Genomic DNA, 19,728 nt, shown 5'->3' on the forward strand with positions numbered 1-19,728 from the left:
AAAACAGAGGGGCGATGTCGGCTTTCACCGCGGCGGACGTCATGCCGCGGCGGGTGAAGTGTTGAGACGAGCGTGGAGGCCCGCAGATGAAGCCAGAGACGAGGGCGCGAGAGAGCCTTGTGCTCAACGTTCCGCACCGGGCTGCATGCACCCTTCTTCCATTATTGCCCCCATCCATTCCATCATCCTTACCCTTGATACCCTTTCAATCCAAAGCTACGCTCCCACGCATTGACAGCATGGCCGACGACTCCTGGGATAGCAAAGCCATCACTGTCTCGCGCGGGCGAGGCTTTGGCCCTTGGTACTCTGTGATGCGCTGGATTGGGAGGCGATGCTCTTCCCACTTCTTCTCATCCGTAGAAGTTATTGGTGGTAGCTCGATACCAAAGGACGGGCCCTTTCTCCTCGTCTGCACCCACTTCAGTACCATCATGGATGTGGCCATTATCTCAGCGCACTTGCCGCACAATAGACCCATTCATTACTGGGCAAAGAAGGGGCTTTATAGAGGCAAGCTCTTTGCCTGGATCTTGAACGACTCGGGAAACATTCAGGTCGACAGGCAGAACAAGAGCAACCAGGATCTCTTCAAGGGGACGTTCGATGCTATGCAAGCTGGAGAGGCCATCGGTCTCTTCCCAGAGGGTGAGTCGTTGCGAGTCGACAAGCATTCCGTCTCGGGAGCTGACCCGTCGTCCTCAATGTCATCATCATCATCGCGGTCGCAGGCGGATCGTATACGGAGCCAAAGCTGCACACGGTCAAAGCAGGCGCGGCTTGGGCTGCTCTCGAGTACGCAAAGTTCCTCGCCCTGGATGACGAGGGCAACATCAAGGCCGACATCAAGACGGACGTCCGCATCGTCCCAGCCTCGATCAACTACACCGAAAAGTCGCGATTCCGCAGCAAGGCTGTTTTCCACATCGGCGAGGCATTTTCGGTCGACGAGTACACTCAAGAGTTCCTCTCCGCCTCCTCCACGTCGACGGATGGGCCGACAGCGCAGGACGCAACGAAACTCGGCGCCGATCCTAGCATGTACCTCTCTGCTCCTCCTACTCCTGGGCCTGGGCAGGGTGGCAGTGACAATGAAGGCGGCTACCTCTCTGCTGCGTCGGTCACCTCAGCAGCCAGCTTGACAGATGGACAAGAGGCAGCCGTGCGCGATGCTTTGAAGAGCATCGGCTCGTCGGCGCACGGCGTCACCAGGCGTGGCGACCGAGGAGCAAAGGGCGCTGTACAGAAGCTCACCGATCGTATCTCCAACGAGCTCACGACGATCACCATCAATGCGCCCGATTGGCGGGTTTGGCATGCTATGAAGATGGCGCGAGACCTCCTCTTCGGCGACAATCTTGACGTGAAGCTCCTTGTGCCCATCAGCAACGCTCTCATTACCCTCTTCATCGACGACGACCGAGCTCTGCCTCTGCGCCAGTCGGTCCTGGCCCAAGACGCACTCGTGCGCCTGCAGATGCTCCAGCTCGCCTCTCGAACTGATATTCCGACGCTGAACGCCATTGCACCCTCGGTCACGAGGACCAACTACGCCGTCCCCTCGCTGCCTCGCATCGTTGGCAACCTCGCCTACAATGCCGCCCTCTGCATCGTCAAGGCACCCCTCTATGGTCCTCTGTTGGCCTTTTATTCACCGGCCTACTTTTGCGGGTGGTACATGAGCTCGAACTACGCAAGACACGAGGAGGAGAGCATGGCGAGCGTCAAGACACTGACGTGAGTTGCGAGACCCACGGTGCGGGCCTGCCTTGCTGCCTGCGCGCTGACATTGATACTTGCCTTCCTTCTCATTCACACAGCGGCTTCCCCGTCGCCTTTGTCCTACACGCCATCTTCTTCCTTCTTGTCTCCTCCCTCTTCCTCTTCACCCCACCCGGCCTCATCCTCGCTGCGGCCCTCTCAGTCGCAATGCGCGTCCTCACTGAGCGCTTCGTACTCGACGATGCCTACCGGCACATGAAGTTGCTTGTCGCCTACTCCCGCCTCTTCGCCATCCAGGGCTCAGGTGGCGCAGGCCAAATGAAGGGCCATGAGCCAGAGCTGGCAGTTATGCTAGCAGCGGTGCAGGAGGCTCAGCCAGTGCAGTACACGATCACCAGGGCTTTCAATCCTCATCGTAAGGGCAAGGGCGGATCTAGCAGCAAAGGTGGTCGCGGCCCAGCAGACGCGGCGGACCTTCTCGCCAGTAACAATGGCGATCATGGCCATTCCGCATCAGCCGCGCTGGCCAGCACGGGCGGGCAGTCTTTTACTGGCCGCAAGAGGCTGAGGCGTCCGGCTGCTGTACGCTGCCTCAGACTGGCGCTTCAGACGAGAAGGGAGTGCGTCGTGCTGATGCTGGAATTGGTGAGGAGTGTTGTGAAGGGCGGGGCAGGGCAAGATGGGCAGACAGCAAGCGCAAGACAGAAGGAGGCATGGCGATACCTGGAGGCTCAGGGGGCGAAGCTGGTATGACGGGCGTGAAGAGCCAAAGGGGGCACCGGGAAAACATCTACTTTACGACGTCCTGCTCAATACATGCCCTATCCATGCGTAGGCCTTGCAGCTTTGTCGGCACCCGAGCTGGTCGTGGTGATGCCGCGCAGGCCTGAGGCTGAAGCCGGCCAGCCCGGAACGCGTCGGCCGTGCCGCCACTTCCGCCCTCGTAGGACACGGCAGGTTGTCCAGTCGCTTGCCGCGGCGGCCATCTCATCTTCCTTCCTCACCCGAACCACCACTCGTCGCCATTGTCTCGCACTACCGACAAATTTCGCATCTTACCCGGCAGCAGGGCTTGGCAGGATGCCTACGGGTCAGAAGCGCAAGCGTCCCTCGACCTCTACCTGTGAGTACCTGGCTGGTTGATTGCTTCTCACCCCCACCCTCCTCCCCTCGATGTATGCTGCTGCTCACCACGCTCGTGGCTGCTCCTGCTGCACGTCAGCTTCGTTCGGCGGTTGCTCCCCAGTGCTGAAGGACCGCCTCGAACTAGTAGAGGTCAGCGACTTCGAACTTCCAGTACCCCATCGGGATCGGCCTTTCAACACAGATCGTCATCCCCTCAATTGCCGCAGTCGTGGCCGGGCATCAGCATTAGCGTACAATATCAGTAGCAGCGTTCATGGACCTGGCAGCACCAGCGAGCGCTCATCCTACACGCAGTCTCGACGCCGCAAGATCAAAGACCTGCTACTGGGGCCCAATGCAATCGGCCTGTCCTGCGATGTCATCAATGGATATATTACAATGACGATCGGCGGCAAGATCATCGAGACCCCGCCCTGTAATCTTTCCTTCACCCTCAGTCAAACGAACATCACGCCTTCGCCGGTGCCCAACAGCACGGGTCACGCCAAATGGACCTCTCTCAAGCTGACTCGCAATGGCGGAACGGTCTGCCAGCCCACAGGGACCACCCCAGCGTCGAGCTACATCCTTAACAAGTACGAAGTCTCGATCGAACAATGTCGCCTCGACGGAACGCTTCACCGATACCGATACGAGCCCTCTGGAGCGTACGTCGCCCACAGTCAGTGGCCCAGCCTCTTCGCGGCACTTGCCGACATGATCACTGTGGACACGAGCGAGAGTTTGCTACACGCAGCTCCTGCGCCAGCTGAAAGTGCATCAGCGCGCTACCTTAGCGGCATCGCCGTTCGACTGCGCGAGGGTGACTCACGCTTCCCTCTGAGAGCAACAGCTAATGGCATGAGCGAGCTCTTTCTGCCTTACGGCTCGACTACAGAGTCACGCATTCTCGAAGTTGGCGGGAGGCCGCCTCGGCCCGTCAATAAGACCATCCCGGTTGTACTCAACATCTCAGCCAATCTGGCCTCGCCTCAAGATCTCATTCTCTGCGCGGCGAAGGGCTCAAACGGCTACTTCGAGACGCTCCGCTACGCCCTCGTCTCTCGAGAGAATCGCGGGTCCATTAATTCGTGGAGGGACTTCCGTCCTGCTGCGATGGGCGTACCAGCGTGGTTCGTCGCCCTTCTCATCAATGCTGTCCGCCATTCCCAAGGTTGTCACCGTGACGAGCTCATGAAGGTGGTGGATGTCAAGCTGTAGCAGATCAAGAGAGCGGGGCAAGCGCGACATTAGATTTGCAAAGAGCGCCACTTCCACAGTGTACCTCGCCTACGAGTGGCCAAGTCCTCTTTCACCTAGCATTGTCATCTACTACCAAGCTGAGCAATACATTGATCTCGTGACCCAACCCTCGCACGGGGTTGGCCAGGGTGAGCGCATGAAGCTTCTCTCCTTCCACTGCCAAAATCGCAGAGAGTGCAGGACGTCTTTCCCTTCGCTAATAGTGCAGGCTAGTCGGCCTCATCAGTCTCTCGGACAAGGTCCTGCACGCCGTGTCGCATTCCTGCTTCTGCGCCCTGCTTCGACCCGCAACAAGCTCATGTGAATACAAGCCTCGACGGCGTCCCCACTTCGATCTGCAGCTCATCAATCCCAGGCTAGAGCTGCCGATGAGAAAGATCTGTGCCCGAAAAATGGCATCGGTGAACGACCAGTCGGCCAGCAACGTGACCGCCTGTCCGAAGAATCGGCGAGAATCGCCGTATACCTGGGTAGTACCCGCATTGCAATGCAAAGAGGGGCGCCGCAGGTCCATGAAAGCTTCCCATGACCGTGCTTTAAGGGCATTCGTGACCACATACGCTCAGAGTAGTATTGCAAAGATTCTGACGCTAGCTGACCGTGCATTGTCCTCCTTCCCACGGGCCCCCCTGTCAGCTAGCCGGTACCACGAGCCTTTCCCCGCGGTGATGCGGTGTTGTTCCGAAGAGGGACCTCCTTCCGCTTCTGATAGTCTCGTGTCCTTGCGACGCACGCCAATAATTGTAATGCACAAGACGCAGGAACCTCTCGGACGTCCCGAATGCACAGCGCCGCCGCGAGGTTGCCGGCCGGCCCTTCAAACCTTCTTTCAGTCGAGCTAACCTCGCACCTCGCGTTGCTCATGCAAAGACACAATGAAGCAAGCATTCGTGCGCGTCAATGAATGTGCGCGTCCGATATTCGAGGTCAACGCGAGGTCCCGAGAGGTCGATGGGCGCAGGCAAGAGGCACAGGCGGGCCCTCATCTGGTCACCGTTCGCTCATCGCGGCATGCGTGAAGCCTTCATTGAACAAGGCTTCACCCAACCCTACGCCCGCTTTTCACTCTCCGCTAACGGCGCTGTCGCCGCGGGTGTTGGTGGCTCCTTTTTAATCCTCGCTTGCGATGGGAGGCGTGTAGGTCCGCTCCTCCGCTAATCAACGATTTCTTCTGGGTCGGTAGAGTGTCGCGCTCAGGAGGTGGAAGCTCTGAATTTGAACAAAGCCAGGTGCGATTAGCGTGAAGCAAAGGGCAACGCGAGGCAAAATTTGGGACTGAGAGGATCATCGAGTAGGCCGAGGGCCACACCCTGGCTCAAGGGGTGGCCTGACTGAGCGATGAGCACGTTGGGGCGACGACCTCACCTTGCAAGCAAGCTCGAGCGGGAGAGATACTGTCGGAGTGAGGGACCACCTCGAGCGGAATGGGTAGGTCCTCACTGCTGAGGGGTGTGCGGATGCTTTAAAAGGGCGATGAACACAGCGGCTTCACTACTTTACACCATCAGTTTCTTCATTCGCTCTCGTCACCGTGCTCTTCACTCCCCTCTTGTCCACCATGATCCTCCCTTTCGGTGTTGCCTTGCTTTCCCTCACTGCGGTCCGTGGCGCCTATACTAACCGCAAGTTTTGGAGGACGACAAAGTGAGAAGCGCCAGTGGCTAAGCTGCCGTAATGGCCCCGCTCATCCTTGGCATCCCTCGTTCTCATGCAGCGACTTTCTCGAGGCCTTCGACTTTGATGACTCCCCTGACCCATCTGGCGGCACCGTCCAGTACGTCAACCAACAGACGGCTGCCAACCTCGGCTTGTATGGCGCTGGTCGCAACGGTGGCTTCCGAGTGGGTCTGAACGCGCTGTCGATTCGTCCCTCGCCGCGATGCTGACCTTTCCGCCTTGCACTCACAGTTCGGCGCCGACTCGAGTCAGACGGGCACACGCAAGTCGGTACGCCTCCAGTCAAAGGGCACCTACGGCAACGGTATCTACATTTTCGACGTTTCTCATGGCCCATCGGGCTGCGGCACCTGGCCGGCGCTCTGGACCACGACGGCCGGCGGCAATTGGCCCCACGGTGGCGAGATCGACGTCATGGAGCAAGTCAATGGCGTTGGCCGCCCTGACTCCAGCACGTTGCACACCTCGCCTGGCTGCACGATGCCGGAGGGTCGTTCTATGACTGGCACCGCCACCCTCAATGACTGCAATGTCCTCAACGGCGCAAACGGCAACGCGGGCTGTGGTGTCAACTTGTTCAGCGACCCCAACTCATTCGGCGAGCCGCTCAACAACAATGGCGGAGGCACCTACGCTATGCAGCGCGAGTCCGGCGGCATCTACGTCTGGTTCTGGCAAGGCAACAGTGCACCCTTTGATCCTCGCTCTCCCAACGCCCACATCGATCCAGCGTCGTGGGGTACGCCTCACGCCAGCTTCCCGTCTACCTCGTGCGATGTCGGCCAGTACTTTGATGCTCACTGGATCACGATGAACATCGACTTCTGCGGAGGCTTCGTTGACGCCTTCTGGCAGCAGGACGGATGCTCGAAGTATGGAAGTTGCGTCGATTACGTTGCCAACAATCCCGGCGCCTTCAGGGAGGCGTACTTCGATCTCAATGCCGTTTCGTTCTGGTCGCAGTGAGCGGCGCAAGGCTCGATTACTTTTCTCTTTGACCCTCATTTTAGCATCTGGAGTCACGCACCACCCCAATCTCTCCAAGTACTGTAGTGTACATCGTTTACGGAATAGCAATCGTCGTCGTCGTCGCCGTCCTTTTGGCTCCTGCCGAGCTGTCATCGTAATGCGTAAAGAGCTGCCATAATACCTGCTCACCGGCGAAATTGTGGCGCCGTGACAGCCCATCTCCGGCCGGCTTTGGTCGGCGTCTTCGCCTTCGCGGCTTCTCATGATGGTCGCGAGCGTTTAGTGAATCTCGTCGTCACCCTGTCCAACCATGGAACTGCTTGAACTGGGCCCGACCGTCGCGGCGATGTCGCCATGAGATTTGCCCACCGTGAACGCAAGCAAGCTGACTTTTCAAAAGCCAAACTGCTCACTTCCTGACGACCGTGATATTTTGAGGAATACCGAGCACCGGAGCCAATGCTTTGGCGGTCTCTTCGGCGAGTGAGATCCTCCAGCTTGACGGACGCGTGTAACAATCCGCGCAGCAAATACAACGGCGAGTCTGCAAAACTGAACAGCTCAGCGGGACTTCACCGCGATGGCAAGGAAGTGTGATGGTCGAGTGCGGCCAAGATAAATGCCGCCTTTGGAGGCAGGCATTGTGAGATCCATCTCCTCCAGACCATCCATTTTGACACTGCGATGCTCCGACTCAGCCTCTTCGTCGCCGTTGTCACGGCCAGCTTCGCCGTCTCACAAGCCAACGGCACGGTCATCACGACCAAAAACAAGTGCAACTTCACCGTCTGGCCGGGTGAGCATCGCTTCATCGACCTGCTTGTCTTTTGCTGACTCGCCTACGTGCATGCCTCACTATCGCGCCAGGTATCTTCTCTGGCGGCGAAGCCAAAGCCATGGACCTTGGCGGGCAGGGCGGCTATGAGCTCCCTGCCGGCGTCAGCAAGAGCTTTCCAGTGCCAGACAACTGGTCCGCCGGCCGTATCTGGGGACGCACAGGGTGTGACTTCTCCAAGCCGGCCCTGGAAGCATGCAACACCGGGTCGTGCATTGGTGGCTTGGCATGCACCCAGCCTGGACTGGAGCCCGTCACTTTGGCCGAATTCACGCTCGTCCCGGGTGGACAAGACAACTACGACCTCAGCCTTGTTGATGGTTTCAATCTTCCCTTAGCTATCCAGCCTTCGGCGGTCGGCTGCCCTGCTCCTGTCTGTAGCAAGGACATCAACGCTGATTGCCCCGCCGATCTAGACATTCAAGGCTCCAACGGGGTCGTCGTTGCGTGCAAATCATCGTGCCTCGCCACGAGCAGTCACGAGTTCTGCTGCACGGGCGCACATAGTACGCCGGACACTTGCTCGCCCAAGGGCAACCCGAGCTACGAGGTCTTCAAGAGGAATTGCCCCGATGCTTATGCATATGCCTACGACGAGGGCTCCGGGTGTCTCAAGACTTGCAGGCGCGAGGGCACTGCGCCCGACTACACTGTCGTCTTCTGCCCATGAGGAGCGGCAGAGATCAATCTCTATCATTGCGACCGTTCTTGAATGTGATCGAGCTACCTGCCCTCGCGCGTGCGTCTCTCCTTTCCCGGCAGTAATCTCTGCCACCCCTCGAGGTGCAGTAGATGACCGCGCTGCTTGCGTGCATATCCAAGAATGTAGACAAACCAAGCAGCTCCCAGCAGCCCGAGCGATACGGTTGCCGGCTTCCTGAAGTCGTCAGGCTTGCTCCATACGAGTGTGAGGACAAAGTGACTCAAGTCGAAGAGATTGATCAGACTCTGCTGCATGGCAAAGTGGAAGTTGGCATTTGCATTGCCATAGAGCGAGTTTTGAAGGATGGACAGCTGCGTGAGGTCGTACGACCATAAGCCGATGCGGGACAGGGCGAGTCCAGTGAAGAGTAGCGCTGTATTCCATCCAAGGCCAACGCCGATGTAGAGACAAGTTACAGTCGGGACAAGGGAAAGGGTCTCTTGCGCCAGCGACCACGAGCCCGTGCGGATCAGGCCGATGCGACGCTCTAGGCATGGCATGATGAAGGTGCCAGCTAGCCCCATGACAACGCAGAGGCCTCTCATGCCAGAAATGAAGGCGTCAGTGTACGATATGGTGGAGCCGCCGGAATGCGCAATGATAATCCCATTGGTCTTGGCCACGATCCCGCTCGCTGCGGCATGAGGCTGCTTGAGGTACGTCAAGAAGGTGCTGTCGAAGCTGAGCACGCTCGTGTACAGCAGAGCGAGGGCAATTGTGGTTGGGAGCGTAGGGAGGGCGAGGAAGGTGCGTGTTTTGTTCTTGAAGCTTGGCCAGCATTGGCGCAAAGAGGCAAGAGGAGTGCGACCACCAAAGCGCATGTGATTGCCATTGGCGTCTGGGGCTGGGTAGCTTAGTCGCTCTGCGAAGCGCTGATACACGACACCGATCCAAATGAGCTCGAAAACGAGAGTCATCCCATTTGTGGCCAGGAGCACGACCGCAGAGATGCCATCGCCCGCCGTAGATGTCAATAGAGAGACGAAGAGCGGCGCTAACAGCTTGCTCAGTAGGTCGATGCGTCGAATGATCGTATTCAAGCGCGTCAGGTGCGGTGGATGGCCTTCGGCAATCGTTGATACCCAGTCACGCTCAATTGCTACAGTCAGACCGGTGTTGCTGAGCACGACAAGAGCGCCGCATGCCGTGAGCGCTGCGAAGCTGCCCCATCGAGTGTGAGAGACAATCGAGTCTGATCCGGTCATGAGCAGGGAGATGAATCCGGCGTAGCTGATTGCGACTGTTGTCTTCTGCGCCACGATCAACGTGCGAACGACGGTCAGGCGTCGGTGCTTCGTAGCGTCGATCCATGAGCCGAGGAGGGGCGACAGAAACAGGCTAGCGAGGAGCAAGAGCAGGCCATAGATGGATGCGGGCAGAAGTGTCGCTGGAAAGAGGGCGACAAAGTAGAGTGGAAACGCAAATTCCGCGCATCGATATCCCCACGAGGAGGAGGCATGCTGAACGGCGAGGCAGATGAGGGCGATGCGGTCCAGATTGAGACGTTCTTGCCTTTCGTCCTGCCTCGGTGTCTGACCGTCGTCGAGCTCGATTGTCTCCTCAATGCGAACGTTCATGGCTCACATGCTGCATCGCGGCCTTTGGTCGTGATGATCGAGAGTGAAGACACCGGTTCCTCTCCGCCCTCGGTTGAGACGACGGATGGCGACATCCACAAGCGCACGAGCCAAGGCGCGTGGAAGGAGACCCACCCATTCCGCTCGAAATCAAAGTTGTGCCATGGTGCTAATGGTCTCGGCACAAGAATAACTCCAAGTCTCTCTATTGAGACTGTCAGCAGCAAGTCTCTAGATCTGATGAGCAGCGTGGCCTTTGAGCCGGTGGCAACGCGTCGCGCGGCGCCACCAAGGGCTTTGAGACTCATTAAGCAACTCTCTTGACACCTGACACATCCTGGCCCAGGCCAGCTAGTGATCGCGATGTTTCTGAGCTTAAGCTTCCAGATTGTCGAAAAGAGAGCTAGAGGGTTGCTCCGGTCGCTTTACATCGTCCCGAGAGGGGGAGGAGGGGCGCGACACCAAGATCTTGGCCCGCGGTCAAATGCCGCGAATTACCCATCCCGCTGCCGCTGCTGAGCTCAAGCGGAACAGCCGGCAGCCGGGCAGCGGCACAACGGCACAGCTTCCGCATGCAGGCACGGGGCCAATTGATTGTGGCTTGACAGACGGATGCTTTAGCTTCTTTCAGTCGATATCCCACACCAGTTGGACCTCGACCTTGGACCTATCCTCAGATGATTTTTCGAAGCCAGATGTTGGTAACACTTCTTGGGCATCCCGATGCCGTGCGCTGTTCGAAAGCAGCAGTGCTGGGCGTGGGTGTGAGATGACGAAGAGGCGGCCGTCGAAGATGAATGGACGCCGAGCATTCAAATAGAGCAACGAAGAGGGAGGGGGGATGGGAGCTTTGCCTCGTCGTTAGTCGTAGTCCGTAGCCCTCGTCGCAGTCGCCACCATGATCAGCAGGATCCTCGTAGCCCTCGTCCTCGCACTCGCCTACACCTCCGTCGCGCTGGCCGCGACTGGACAACTCACCGCGGGCACGACCTCGGCCAATCAGAAGTGTCTCGAAGTCGTTGGCACCGCGCCTGGCAATGGTGCCCAAGTGCAGCTCAACACCTGCTCAGCAACCTCCTCTGCCTCGCAGACATGGCAATTCATCTCGGGAACGGTGGCGGGTAAGACGCTCCTGCGCACCACCAACAATCTCTGCCTTGACGTGCCTGATGGTGTAGCGGCCAATAACAAGGACGTCCAAGTCTGGACGTGCTCCAAGGGCAGCACCAACCAATTCTTCGCAAGGGACGGTAATGTGATCCGCTGGAACGGGTCCGACTATTGCCTCAACATGCCCAAGGGTGTCAGCTCCGGCTTTGCCTCGGGCCTCAAGATTCAACTCTACACCTGCAACACGGCGAGCAACAATCAACGCATCCTAGGGCCAGGGTCCGCTACCGTGGTCACCTCCACGACGAGCGCGGCCAAGACGACATCGTCCTCCAAGGCTTCGATGTGCACCAGAAAGTCGACCACGACGAGCTCTCAGCCAACGTCGATGTCCAAGACGTCAAGCAAGATGACCGCATCAAGCACGTCGACCAAGAAGACGGCGTCGAGCACGTCGACCAAGACGACAGCGTCGAGCACGTCAACGAAGAGCACTTCGACCTCGACCTCGACTCGCTCTTCGTCAACCTCTACGCGCTCGTCGTCTACCTCGACGCGCTCGACCACCTCCGCGACTTCCACTCGCTCGAGCACGACAACAAGCCGATCTACCACCTCGTCCGCTTCGGCCGCTCCCACCTCTTCAACATCAACGCGCACGATCTCTACCTCCACCACCTCCACCACCTCAACCTTTGTCCCACAAACCACCAAAGCAACGACCGCATTGACCGACATCTTCAACCCAGCCGCAAAGCGCATGCTCGCCTGGGGATTCGACGACCGCTATGCCTCAGGAATCGGCTCGGGCGCCAAGATCTCCTCGTACCACCACTGGGAGCTCGGTGTTGTCACTCAAATGCCAGCAAAGAATGCCTACATTCCCACCTACTGGGGCAGCACGAAGAGCGACTACTGGCAGAGCGTCACGGCACAGTTTGGCAACTCGATCCCGGCGGCCATTGCAGGCTTCAACGAGCCCGATGTGACCTCTCAAGCGAACATGTCACCCGCAGCCGCCGCCCAATTGTACTACGACGCCATCTACGTTCCGTACGGCTCAAAGGGCGCAAATATGATCTCACCGGCCGTGGCATGGGATGTGTACACATGGCTGCCGGCCTTCATGTCCGCCTACCAGGGTCTGGGTGGCCGCATTGATGCAATGGGTTACCACATCTACCTGGGACTCAACAACAATACGGACGCTGCAGTTGCCGAGGTCAAGAAGAGGGTCAACTACCTCTACAAGCTCTATGGCAAGAAGATCGTCCTCTCCGAGATTGGTCTTACCAGCGCTGGGGGAGGCACGGACGAGCAGATTGCCGACTTTGTTCAGAAGGTGGGCAATTTCCTCGACAACAGCGACGCTATCCTGGCATGGGCTCTGAGCGCCGTGTTTGCAAGGGGAAGCGGGTGGGATGGATACCTGAATGGGAACATGAGCTTCTACTGGCAGAACAAGACGCTGACGCCCCTGGCTAATCAGTACATGACGGCGGTGTTCTGAGAGGTGTATAGCTGTCCAGGCGGGACTATCCTTAGATCGTGTTGTATTTGTTTTGTCAGTCGTGGAATACCATCCTTGTTGTTCGCCGAACTATCGAGTACGCGAGTGATCACCAAAAGCAAACGAGAGACAAAGCGAGAGGTATTTCGTATTCTTGACACGATTGAATGCGCCCCACATGGAGGCATACAAGGCAGTTGATGGAGAAGGGAAGGGGGATGGGGGGGACAGGCTACAGCCCCTGATGGGTCATCACTTCTTGGCGCCTCCGGGCAACGCCCTTGGTCCTCCAATCGAGCTGACCGGCCTCGGACCTCGTACAACCGTGCCTCCGGTGGTCTGACTGGTATTGCTCCCACTCCTAGAAAGCCCACTGTTGGAGCCGGCGCTGCCATTGCTCGTATTGAATTGTCTGCTCAGCCTGGCGACATTACTCAGCGGCATACCATCGTCGGATGCGGCAGCCGCTCCTGTTCCGACTGCCTTGACCGGAGAGGATGGGCGGGAGGAGTTCGACGTCGATGACTTGGCGGCAGCAGCAGCAGCAGCAGCAGCAAGAGGAGCAGGCTGCTCGCTCACGGTTCCGGGGGAAAGGGTCCTCGTGACCTCCTCCTTCGGCGTGCCGTAGTCTGAGCCGGGGTTCGACGAAGCAGTAGCTGAACCAGCGTCCTCATCCGCCGCGCTTGCGGGCGGAGCGAGAGTCGATGAAGTTGCCGTCGTTGTAGAAGCCGACGAAGCGAGCACGCGATCCGCAATCGGAGTAACCGCCTCGGGCTCATCAGTCAGATTTGCCTCGTCGCTCTTCCTGGTCGCCAAGATAGTGTCCAGCTTTGAAGGCACGGGCGGAACGTCGTCCTTCAATTGGAGTCGCTCAAATTGCCCTGCCGTCCCGGCCGCCGCAGTCGATGCCGGTCCGGCCGTCACGATGGGCATAGGAGGGTGATCTGCACCACCCATTTGACTTCGCCTGATCCTCTGATCAACAGGCTTCGTCCTCTTCCTCAGCGGGGTTCTACGCTTAAGCACCGCAGCCTCTTCTTCCTTCTTGTTCTTCCTAGTCAGCGCAGCAGGTACGAGGGGCTCATAATGCTGTATTAGATCCATGAGCAGCAGGGTAGGCGCTTTGCTGGCAAGCGTGGACGTAGTCACTTTTGCTGGGCGTAGCAGATATCGACCGAGTGAGAGGGCCAGCTTGTTCGTGTAGATCTGCTCGGACTCGACGTCGTTGGCATCCGTCGTCGAAGCCTTGAGGCTGCGCAGGTGCGAGATGAGACTGTCCAGTACTACGAGGTGGATGGTGCTGAGCTTCGAAAGGACCACGCTCACGTCGTCCAGTACACCGCGTGTGATCGTTGCGCGAATGTCGTCGTCCAGCTCGACCGGCGATGATGTTGACGCATCCGTCTTGGGCGTCCCACCAGCTGCGGCCGGGCTCGCATCTGCACTCCTGGCGCCGTCGGCGCTCTTCTTCCCTTCGCGCTTGACTTCACGTTCCTGCCGCCACTTCTCTTCAACGCTATCTGCCGCCTTGTACAGGCTCGTGACTAAGTGCCAGTTTTCCTCGCCGACCAGGCACTCCTGCAGTTCGGCCAACCACAATTTCAACGTGCTCGCCCTTGTCGGAGGATCAAAGCGATCCAGCACGGCAGGGAGGCCTGCGCCTAGCTCGGCGCCTGGATGGGCTGAGTCGAGGACGTGGTCGATGATTGCTTGGCGACAGGCGTGCGACTTGGAGAGGGGCACATCGTAGATCCACGTCTTGCGCTTCTCGAGGGCGGCGTCCGCAGGGGATGTCGTGGGCCAGCGGTCAGTCTCTGTGTAGGAGCGCTCTAGAGAGGCGATGAGGTGGGAGAAGACGACGGGAAGGGCCGCGGGAGCTGGCGAGCTTGCTGAGCCGCTAGATGCATCGACGCTGCCTTCTGCACTGCTCTTCGAGAGAAGCTCATGGCGCCATCGTGCATTCAAGTTGGTACCGAAGCCCGCCCAGCCTGAAGCGTACATGGATGGCTCGTCGTGGTAGAAGGGGACGAAGACTTCGACCAGGGGGCGGTAGAACCCAGTGCGAGCAGATGCGACAAGGCGGCCCACGAGGGCAGCAGGGTCGCCATGCGCTGAGACGAGCGTTTGCGTGCGAGCAGCCAAAGAGGGATGCAAGCTGCCCATTGCCGCTGAGTAGGCAGAGAGCATAGTCTTGACTGCATTGAGTCTCTCTACCTCGTACTTTTGCACCAGGATAAGCTGCTCTGAGAGAGCGTCCTCGAGACGACAGCGCAGCGTGTCCAGCTTGCGAGACTTGGACAGATACTCTGCCTCGTGGCGATCTGCTTCTCGACGCAGGCGCTTGTACCTCTCCCCGATACCGCCTGCGCCTGCGGCTGAGGCGATGCGCTCCTTGATACCCTGGAATGCGGGTGCGAGGGCTGAAAGGCCAGCTGCTCGTGATGAGGATGGGGAGATGCTTGGCCTTGTAGCTTCTTCCGGGGATGCGACCGCATCTGAGCGAGCGCCACCAGATGAGATGCGCGGCGAGAATCCAAACTGCTTGCGAAGCGTCTGCCTTCGCTCCAGCTTGACTGGGTCGTCGCTGCTGGGTGCAGCCGTCTCGTCGGCCGACTCTGATGGCGGTGGTGGGAGTGATATCTTCTCTGTGAATGGCGCATCGAGGACAGCGCTGCTGCTGGATTCTTCGCGAGCTTGAGAGGCGGCATGCTCCTCGTCAAAGGCTGCTACGTCGAGGCCAGAGAATCGGGCATCGTCCTCTGCCTCGTCTGCTTGTCTGCACTTGGCCTCGTAAGTAGACTTGATTCGATCGATCTGCGAGTCGGGGAGCGGGAGAGAGCGGTGATGAGCTTTGCATTCTCATGAAATTTGCCCGCTCGCCACGAACTCACCTCATCCTGACCCTCCTCCAAAGCATCCAGCCATTCCTCGACCGTCTTCCAACTCTGCGTCACCTGCTCAGCGTGCCTCTGGCTCCACTGTCCAAACGGCTCGAGGATGGTCCTCGTCAACGCATTTGCCGTCCTCACATGACTGGCAGCCAATGGATCGATGGTAGCAGTGTGAAGCGCGGCTACCAGCGAAGACGAGGGTGCATTCGCCCTCGCCCCCTTGAAGATGGGCTTATTGCCTTTGACCTTGTTTGCTATCCTTCCCTGAGCAGCGGTGCCCTCCTTGAGAGCATCGACGTAGTTCCAGTGCGAGTTGGCAATCTCATCAACGAGAGCGAGGAGGGCAGTATCCTCGTCTATGCCGTGTTGGAGGAGCGAGTAGAGGTGCGAAACGGCTGCTCGGTACGAGGCAAAGGAGGGATACGAGGGCCAAAAGCTGGTGGAGAAGGTAGGCGGGAGGGAGAGGGGGGCCTGAGACGTTGTCGTCATGGCGGGCGTACTTCAAGACGACTACTGCTATGTGTATATGATGCGATGAGAGAATGTGCTGTGAGAAATTGGTAGAGAGAGAGAAGAGGAGGCGAAGGCGGGACACAAGGCGCATCATCACCTGCACCTCCAGACTGCCGCGCGCTAGCTCGTCTGCCCAGCCCGCTCGCTGGCCCAAACCAGGGCCCGTGCGAACCAACACGCCGCTCAGCCTGCCAGGCCGCCGCCTGCCGGCCTGGCTTTGCCGCCCAACGCCCCGCTCGCACTCACTCACGCGCCACCTTTCGCCCTCTTGGCCTCCTTCCTTCCCTCTTTGGCGAAATGCTCCTTCCTCTCCGCCTTTCTCTTCAGGTCCTTCTTCCCCTCTTCCACAGCCAACTTCTTCCTCCTCTCCTCCTTCTTCTCTCCCCTCTTGACCTCGCGCTTCCTGCTTCGCTCCTTTTGCACCGCCTGCATCTGCTGCAGCAGACTCATGGCATTGCGCTCTGGCTTCTCCATCACAACCGCGCGTTGGGTGAGGTAAGTGGGGCGAGACTGCGCCTTGAGCTGTTTCGGCTTTGAGGCGTAAGGGAGAGATGCCTGCAGCTTGCGAGGGATGTGCAGCTTGTTGAACTTGCGTTCGGCAGGACGGACGGATTCGTCGATGGGCTTGTAGATGGAGTTAACGGGCCGAGGCGTCTTGATCCCTTCATCGTAGCGTACTTTGCCCGTAAGACGCATACCCTGCCAGGCTCGATCACCCGTAGTGCTCGTCGGGTCCACTGGTGAAAGCAGCGAAGTGACCGCATTGTAGTAGCGTCGTGGATGGACGCTATACCACGCTCTAAGGAAGATGATGTCGCTCATGAGGACCTTGTCCTCGAACGTGGCACGATACCATCCTTCGGGCTTGGCGAGGGCCTTCTTCACTTGACCTCGAATACCAGAGACAGTCTTGATGTGCGCTCCCTCGAACTTGGCCACCTCCAACGAGCTCGAGAACATCTCCTTGACAAAGGCCGTGTTCTTGAATACCTTTGCGGGGAAGCCGGTAAGCTTGAGCTTCTTGACGATGCGATGCGCCCCGGAGCCGGAGTCTACATCGAGAATCGTGCCCGTCGCCGAGACGCGGAATGAGGAGACGGTCGAGCGCAGCGTGTTGAAAGCACAGAACCCAGTATTAGGGCGGGCAGCCGGAGCCCAGAAGGTGGCGAGGCAGTGCATGTGCTCTGGAGTATACTTGAGCATCCTGTTCCGCGTACCATCGTCGAGCGAGTAGATGGGGATGGATTGGAAGCGACGCCAGCCGACGGAGAGGACGAGTGGGTCATTTGTCTTGAGGATCTTATGATGCCAGCGATGACGCTTGATTCGGGCTTGTACGAAGCCAAAGGTCTCCTCGGAGGGGAGAAGCCCGCCAACCAGCAGAGGGTAGCGAGGGTCGAAGTGCTCGATGAGCTCAGAGGGGACGGCACTGAACTCGACACGGAGGTAGCTGCCAGGGCGATGTCCCTCGATAGCCTGACGGGTGGCCTCGTCGCTCGATTCGAATTCGGCGCGATTCGCTGCGGCCTGGCGGGCCAGCTCGGCTTTTTGGGTGTCGTACCAGTCTTGCCCACCTGCCTCGCCGTCGTCGTCGTCGTACTGCGCGTCAAATTTGGCCTTCAGTGCGGCCTTTTTGGCAGCGAGAGCCTTCTCGCGAGCGGCTGCGGCGTCCTCTTCCTCCTCGGCGTCAGCCGGGTCTACCGCCTCGCCTGCGTCTTCATCGTCCTCATCACCATTCTCTGCAGCGGCTTTGGGCTGCTCGCCATCTTCGCCCTCTTCAGTTCCGGTTATGAAGAGGTAGCGCAGAGAATCGAGCGCACGTTCATCACTCCACTGATCGAGGTTCTCTTGTGACCACCTTCCAGCGCTCTGATCCGGCACGACATCGTCGTCGTCATCCACGTCGTCTGCAGCAGCCCCTCCAGTATCCTGCTGCGCAAGCTGGAAGAAGTCGTCGTCTCCTTCATCATCAGCCGCGAGCTGGATCTTCGACGATGACGCGACGTTGCTCTCCGTCTTGCCTGCTGCTACCTCGCGTGCTGTGAGATCGGAGTCGTAGATGAGCTTCATGAGGTCGGTCTTGCGTCGCGACTGGTTGGCCTGAATGGTAGCGTGTGCGCGCGCTGCCAGCCCGCGCTTCCATGGGGCAGCCTCACTAGCCTCATCGTCTTGATCCTCTTCTCCCTCGCTCAAGAACATCTCCGAATCGCTGTCCGCAAAGGCAACATCGCGAGCGTCGATGTCGTCATCCTGGTCGAGATCCTCTAAGCGTCGGCGTGATGGACCGGGTTCGTCTTCGTCTTCATCGTTGTCGTTCTCATCATCGTCATCGTCTTCGCCCTCATCGTCGTCATCCTCTGCCTCCTCCACATCTTCGCCGAAAGCAGCTTTTCTCTCCCTCCTCGTCTTTCTCCCCACATCTGCCGCGCTCAAAGGCTGGTCTGCATCGTCGAACAACCTCATCTCGCCACCATCTCCACCCAGCAGCTTTTGCGCATCTTGCAGCTGCATGACCATGTCCTCTCCCTCGCCCACCGGCTTTCCGTCACCCTCACCGTCCTGCTGACGCGAGAAATTGCCGGGGACGTTGATGTACACCGCATCCTTGTCGAACATGACGCCGCCGACGTCGGACATGGGTGCATGAAGAAGCTTGTGTTTATCGTCCAATCTGCGCCTCTTCTCTGACTCGGTGGTAGGCAATGGGCATGGATCCGGCAAAGCTTCGATGCTGGCAATGCTGAGGTCTCCAACACCGGGGATGTGGACGCGCTGATTCGCTCTCAGGTTGGTGCCGCGCAGGTACCCATAGACGGTGATACGTCGCTCAGCCTTGGGCGCCCTGCGGATATCCTCCTTGGGTGTCAAGTCCTCAACGCGATCGGCGAGGACGTACGGATGTGCGTTACGAAAAGTGAGTGGGCGATACTTCATGACCGAGATGAATCTGCTCAGGTTGAGGATCTCATTATCCGGGTATCTTCCATTGATGATCCCACTGAGGTAGAACAGCTTCGCTCCTGCGTACACCTCTGTCCAGAAGCGATTCTTCAAACGCTTCTTAGTCGCCCTGAGCGTGGCCGACTTCTTGATGAGGTCCAAGTGGGTGAGTACACCAAGTACCTTTGGGAAGCCGTGCGCCTGGAGGACGTTGAGGAACTCCATCGTCTCCATCTCGAAGCCGAAAGAGCCGTCGATCATGAGCAGAACGAGATCTGCTATCTTGCCCACGTCGATCATAGAATTGAGGTCGTTGCCGCACTCGATGAAGGTGAGGCGGCGCTTCTTGCCCGAGACGAGGGTGACGGGTCCTCGAATATCGCGTAATGTATGCTTTGTGAAACGTCGGATCAAAGAACGCATGAGGGTCGTCTTGCCCACCCCTTGGGGCCCGGCAATCGCAATGATGACCGGCGGGGCTTCATCGTCGTTTGTTCTGTTGATCTGTGGTACGTGTAGCCTCTTCTGATCGAGCTCTGCTTTTCGAAGACCAGCTTTGAGTGCTGCGCCTGAGCTCGAGGAGATGAAGGCGCGAGGATTGTAGTTGCCCCCATTGGCGTGGCGATTGCGATCTTTGTCAGCACGAGTCTTGTGACCTTTGCGATGCGACTTGTGCTGTTGACTTGCGCCCGCTGCCGCAGATGTCGACGCCTCTGCCATTGTCGTGGTATTGGTGGTGGCGGACGAGGGACGAGGGACGAGGGACGAGTGAACGGATGGCGGACAGAGGCTTTGCTGCAGCACACGTCGAAATTCAGGTCAGGGCCAAGTCGAGCGCCCGGAGTTGAGCCGCGGATCCCCATGGCGCTCAGTCCGTTGTCTCAAGTCAATCG

The 19,728-nt window shown here is 58.6% G+C and overlaps 7 protein-coding genes across 7 annotated transcripts; 5 read left to right on the top strand and 2 right to left on the bottom strand.

Annotated features, from left to right (window-relative positions):
* The first annotated feature begins 192 nt into the window (after positions 1–192).
* On the top strand, positions 193–4,214 carry BDZ90DRAFT_278686 (hypothetical protein). Its single transcript, XM_025509112.1, has 5 exons — positions 193–648; positions 732–1,737; positions 1,821–2,342; positions 2,670–2,845; positions 2,945–4,214. Exons 1-5 carry the CDS (start codon positions 240–242, stop codon positions 4,066–4,068), a joined length of 3,237 nt encoding a protein of 1,078 aa, XP_025362918.1. The 5' UTR covers positions 193–239; the 3' UTR covers positions 4,069–4,214.
* A 44-nt stretch (positions 4,215–4,258) lies between these two features.
* BDZ90DRAFT_144637 (hypothetical protein) lies at positions 4,259–5,067 on the top strand. Its single transcript, XM_025503493.1, has one exon. The coding sequence runs from the start codon at positions 4,479–4,481 to the stop codon at positions 4,950–4,952; it is 474 nt and encodes a 157-aa protein (XP_025362919.1). The 5' UTR covers positions 4,259–4,478; the 3' UTR covers positions 4,953–5,067.
* A 601-nt stretch (positions 5,068–5,668) lies between these two features.
* On the top strand, positions 5,669–6,753 carry BDZ90DRAFT_226469 (hypothetical protein; the record flags this gene model as incomplete). The annotated part of the gene is made up of 3 exons (XM_025504712.1): positions 5,669–5,754; positions 5,825–5,951; positions 6,019–6,753. The coding sequence occupies 3 exons, from the start codon at positions 5,669–5,671 to the stop codon at positions 6,751–6,753; spliced, it is 948 nt and encodes a 315-aa protein (XP_025362920.1).
* A 344-nt stretch (positions 6,754–7,097) lies between these two features.
* Positions 7,098–8,288, top strand: BDZ90DRAFT_144753 (Osmotin thaumatin-like protein). Its single transcript, XM_025503495.1, has 2 exons — positions 7,098–7,552; positions 7,624–8,288. Exons 1-2 carry the CDS (start codon positions 7,441–7,443, stop codon positions 8,259–8,261), a joined length of 750 nt encoding a protein of 249 aa, XP_025362921.1. The 5' UTR covers positions 7,098–7,440; the 3' UTR covers positions 8,262–8,288.
* Positions 8,289–8,335: 47 nt separating this feature from the next.
* Positions 8,336–9,793, bottom strand: BDZ90DRAFT_212048 (hypothetical protein; the record flags this gene model as incomplete). Its single annotated transcript, XM_025504128.1, has 1 exon — positions 8,336–9,793. A coding segment is annotated over one exon (1,458 nt), but the record flags the coding sequence as incomplete, so codon positions are not given.
* A 715-nt stretch (positions 9,794–10,508) lies between these two features.
* On the top strand, positions 10,509–12,577 carry BDZ90DRAFT_231302 (hypothetical protein). Its single transcript, XM_025505806.1, has one exon. It carries the CDS (start codon positions 10,770–10,772, stop codon positions 12,489–12,491), a length of 1,722 nt encoding a protein of 573 aa, XP_025362923.1. The 5' UTR covers positions 10,509–10,769; the 3' UTR covers positions 12,492–12,577.
* A 348-nt stretch (positions 12,578–12,925) lies between these two features.
* On the bottom strand, positions 12,926–19,555 carry BDZ90DRAFT_274082 (DUF663-domain-containing protein; the record flags this gene model as incomplete). The annotated part of the gene is made up of 4 exons (XM_025508825.1): positions 12,926–12,974; positions 13,018–15,305; positions 15,383–15,818; positions 16,146–19,555. The coding sequence occupies 4 exons, from the start codon at positions 19,553–19,555 to the stop codon at positions 12,926–12,928; spliced, it is 6,183 nt and encodes a 2,060-aa protein (XP_025362924.1).
* Positions 19,556–19,728: the final 173 nt, after the last annotated feature.

The sequence above is a fragment of the Jaminaea rosea genome (genome assembly GCF_003144245.1).
Source record: "Jaminaea rosea strain MCA 5214 unplaced genomic scaffold BDZ90scaffold_4, whole genome shotgun sequence".
Classification (NCBI taxonomy): Eukaryota; Fungi; Basidiomycota; class Exobasidiomycetes; order Microstromatales; genus Jaminaea; species Jaminaea rosea.

Excerpts from the sequence above, each read along its gene's own strand:
- BDZ90DRAFT_144637 (XM_025503493.1), top strand. The coding sequence starts at position 4,479 with ATGAGAAAGATCTGTGCCCGAAAAATGGCATCGGTGAACGACCAGTCG.
- BDZ90DRAFT_231302 (XM_025505806.1), top strand. The coding sequence starts at position 10,770 with ATGATCAGCAGGATCCTCGTAGCCCTCGTCCTCGCACTCGCCTACACC.
- BDZ90DRAFT_278686 (XM_025509112.1), top strand. The coding sequence starts at position 240 with ATGGCCGACGACTCCTGGGATAGCAAAGCCATCACTGTCTCGCGCGGG. Across the intron at positions 649-731 it reads CATCGGTCTCTTCCCAGAGG|GCGGATCGTATACGGAGCCA; the intron begins GTGAGTCGTTGC and ends TCGCGGTCGCAG. Across the intron at positions 1,738-1,820 it reads GCGAGCGTCAAGACACTGAC|CGGCTTCCCCGTCGCCTTTG; the intron begins GTGAGTTGCGAG and ends TCATTCACACAG.
- BDZ90DRAFT_144753 (XM_025503495.1), top strand. The coding sequence starts at position 7,441 with ATGCTCCGACTCAGCCTCTTCGTCGCCGTTGTCACGGCCAGCTTCGCC. Across the intron at positions 7,553-7,623 it reads CAACTTCACCGTCTGGCCGG|GTATCTTCTCTGGCGGCGAA; the intron begins GTGAGCATCGCT and ends CTATCGCGCCAG.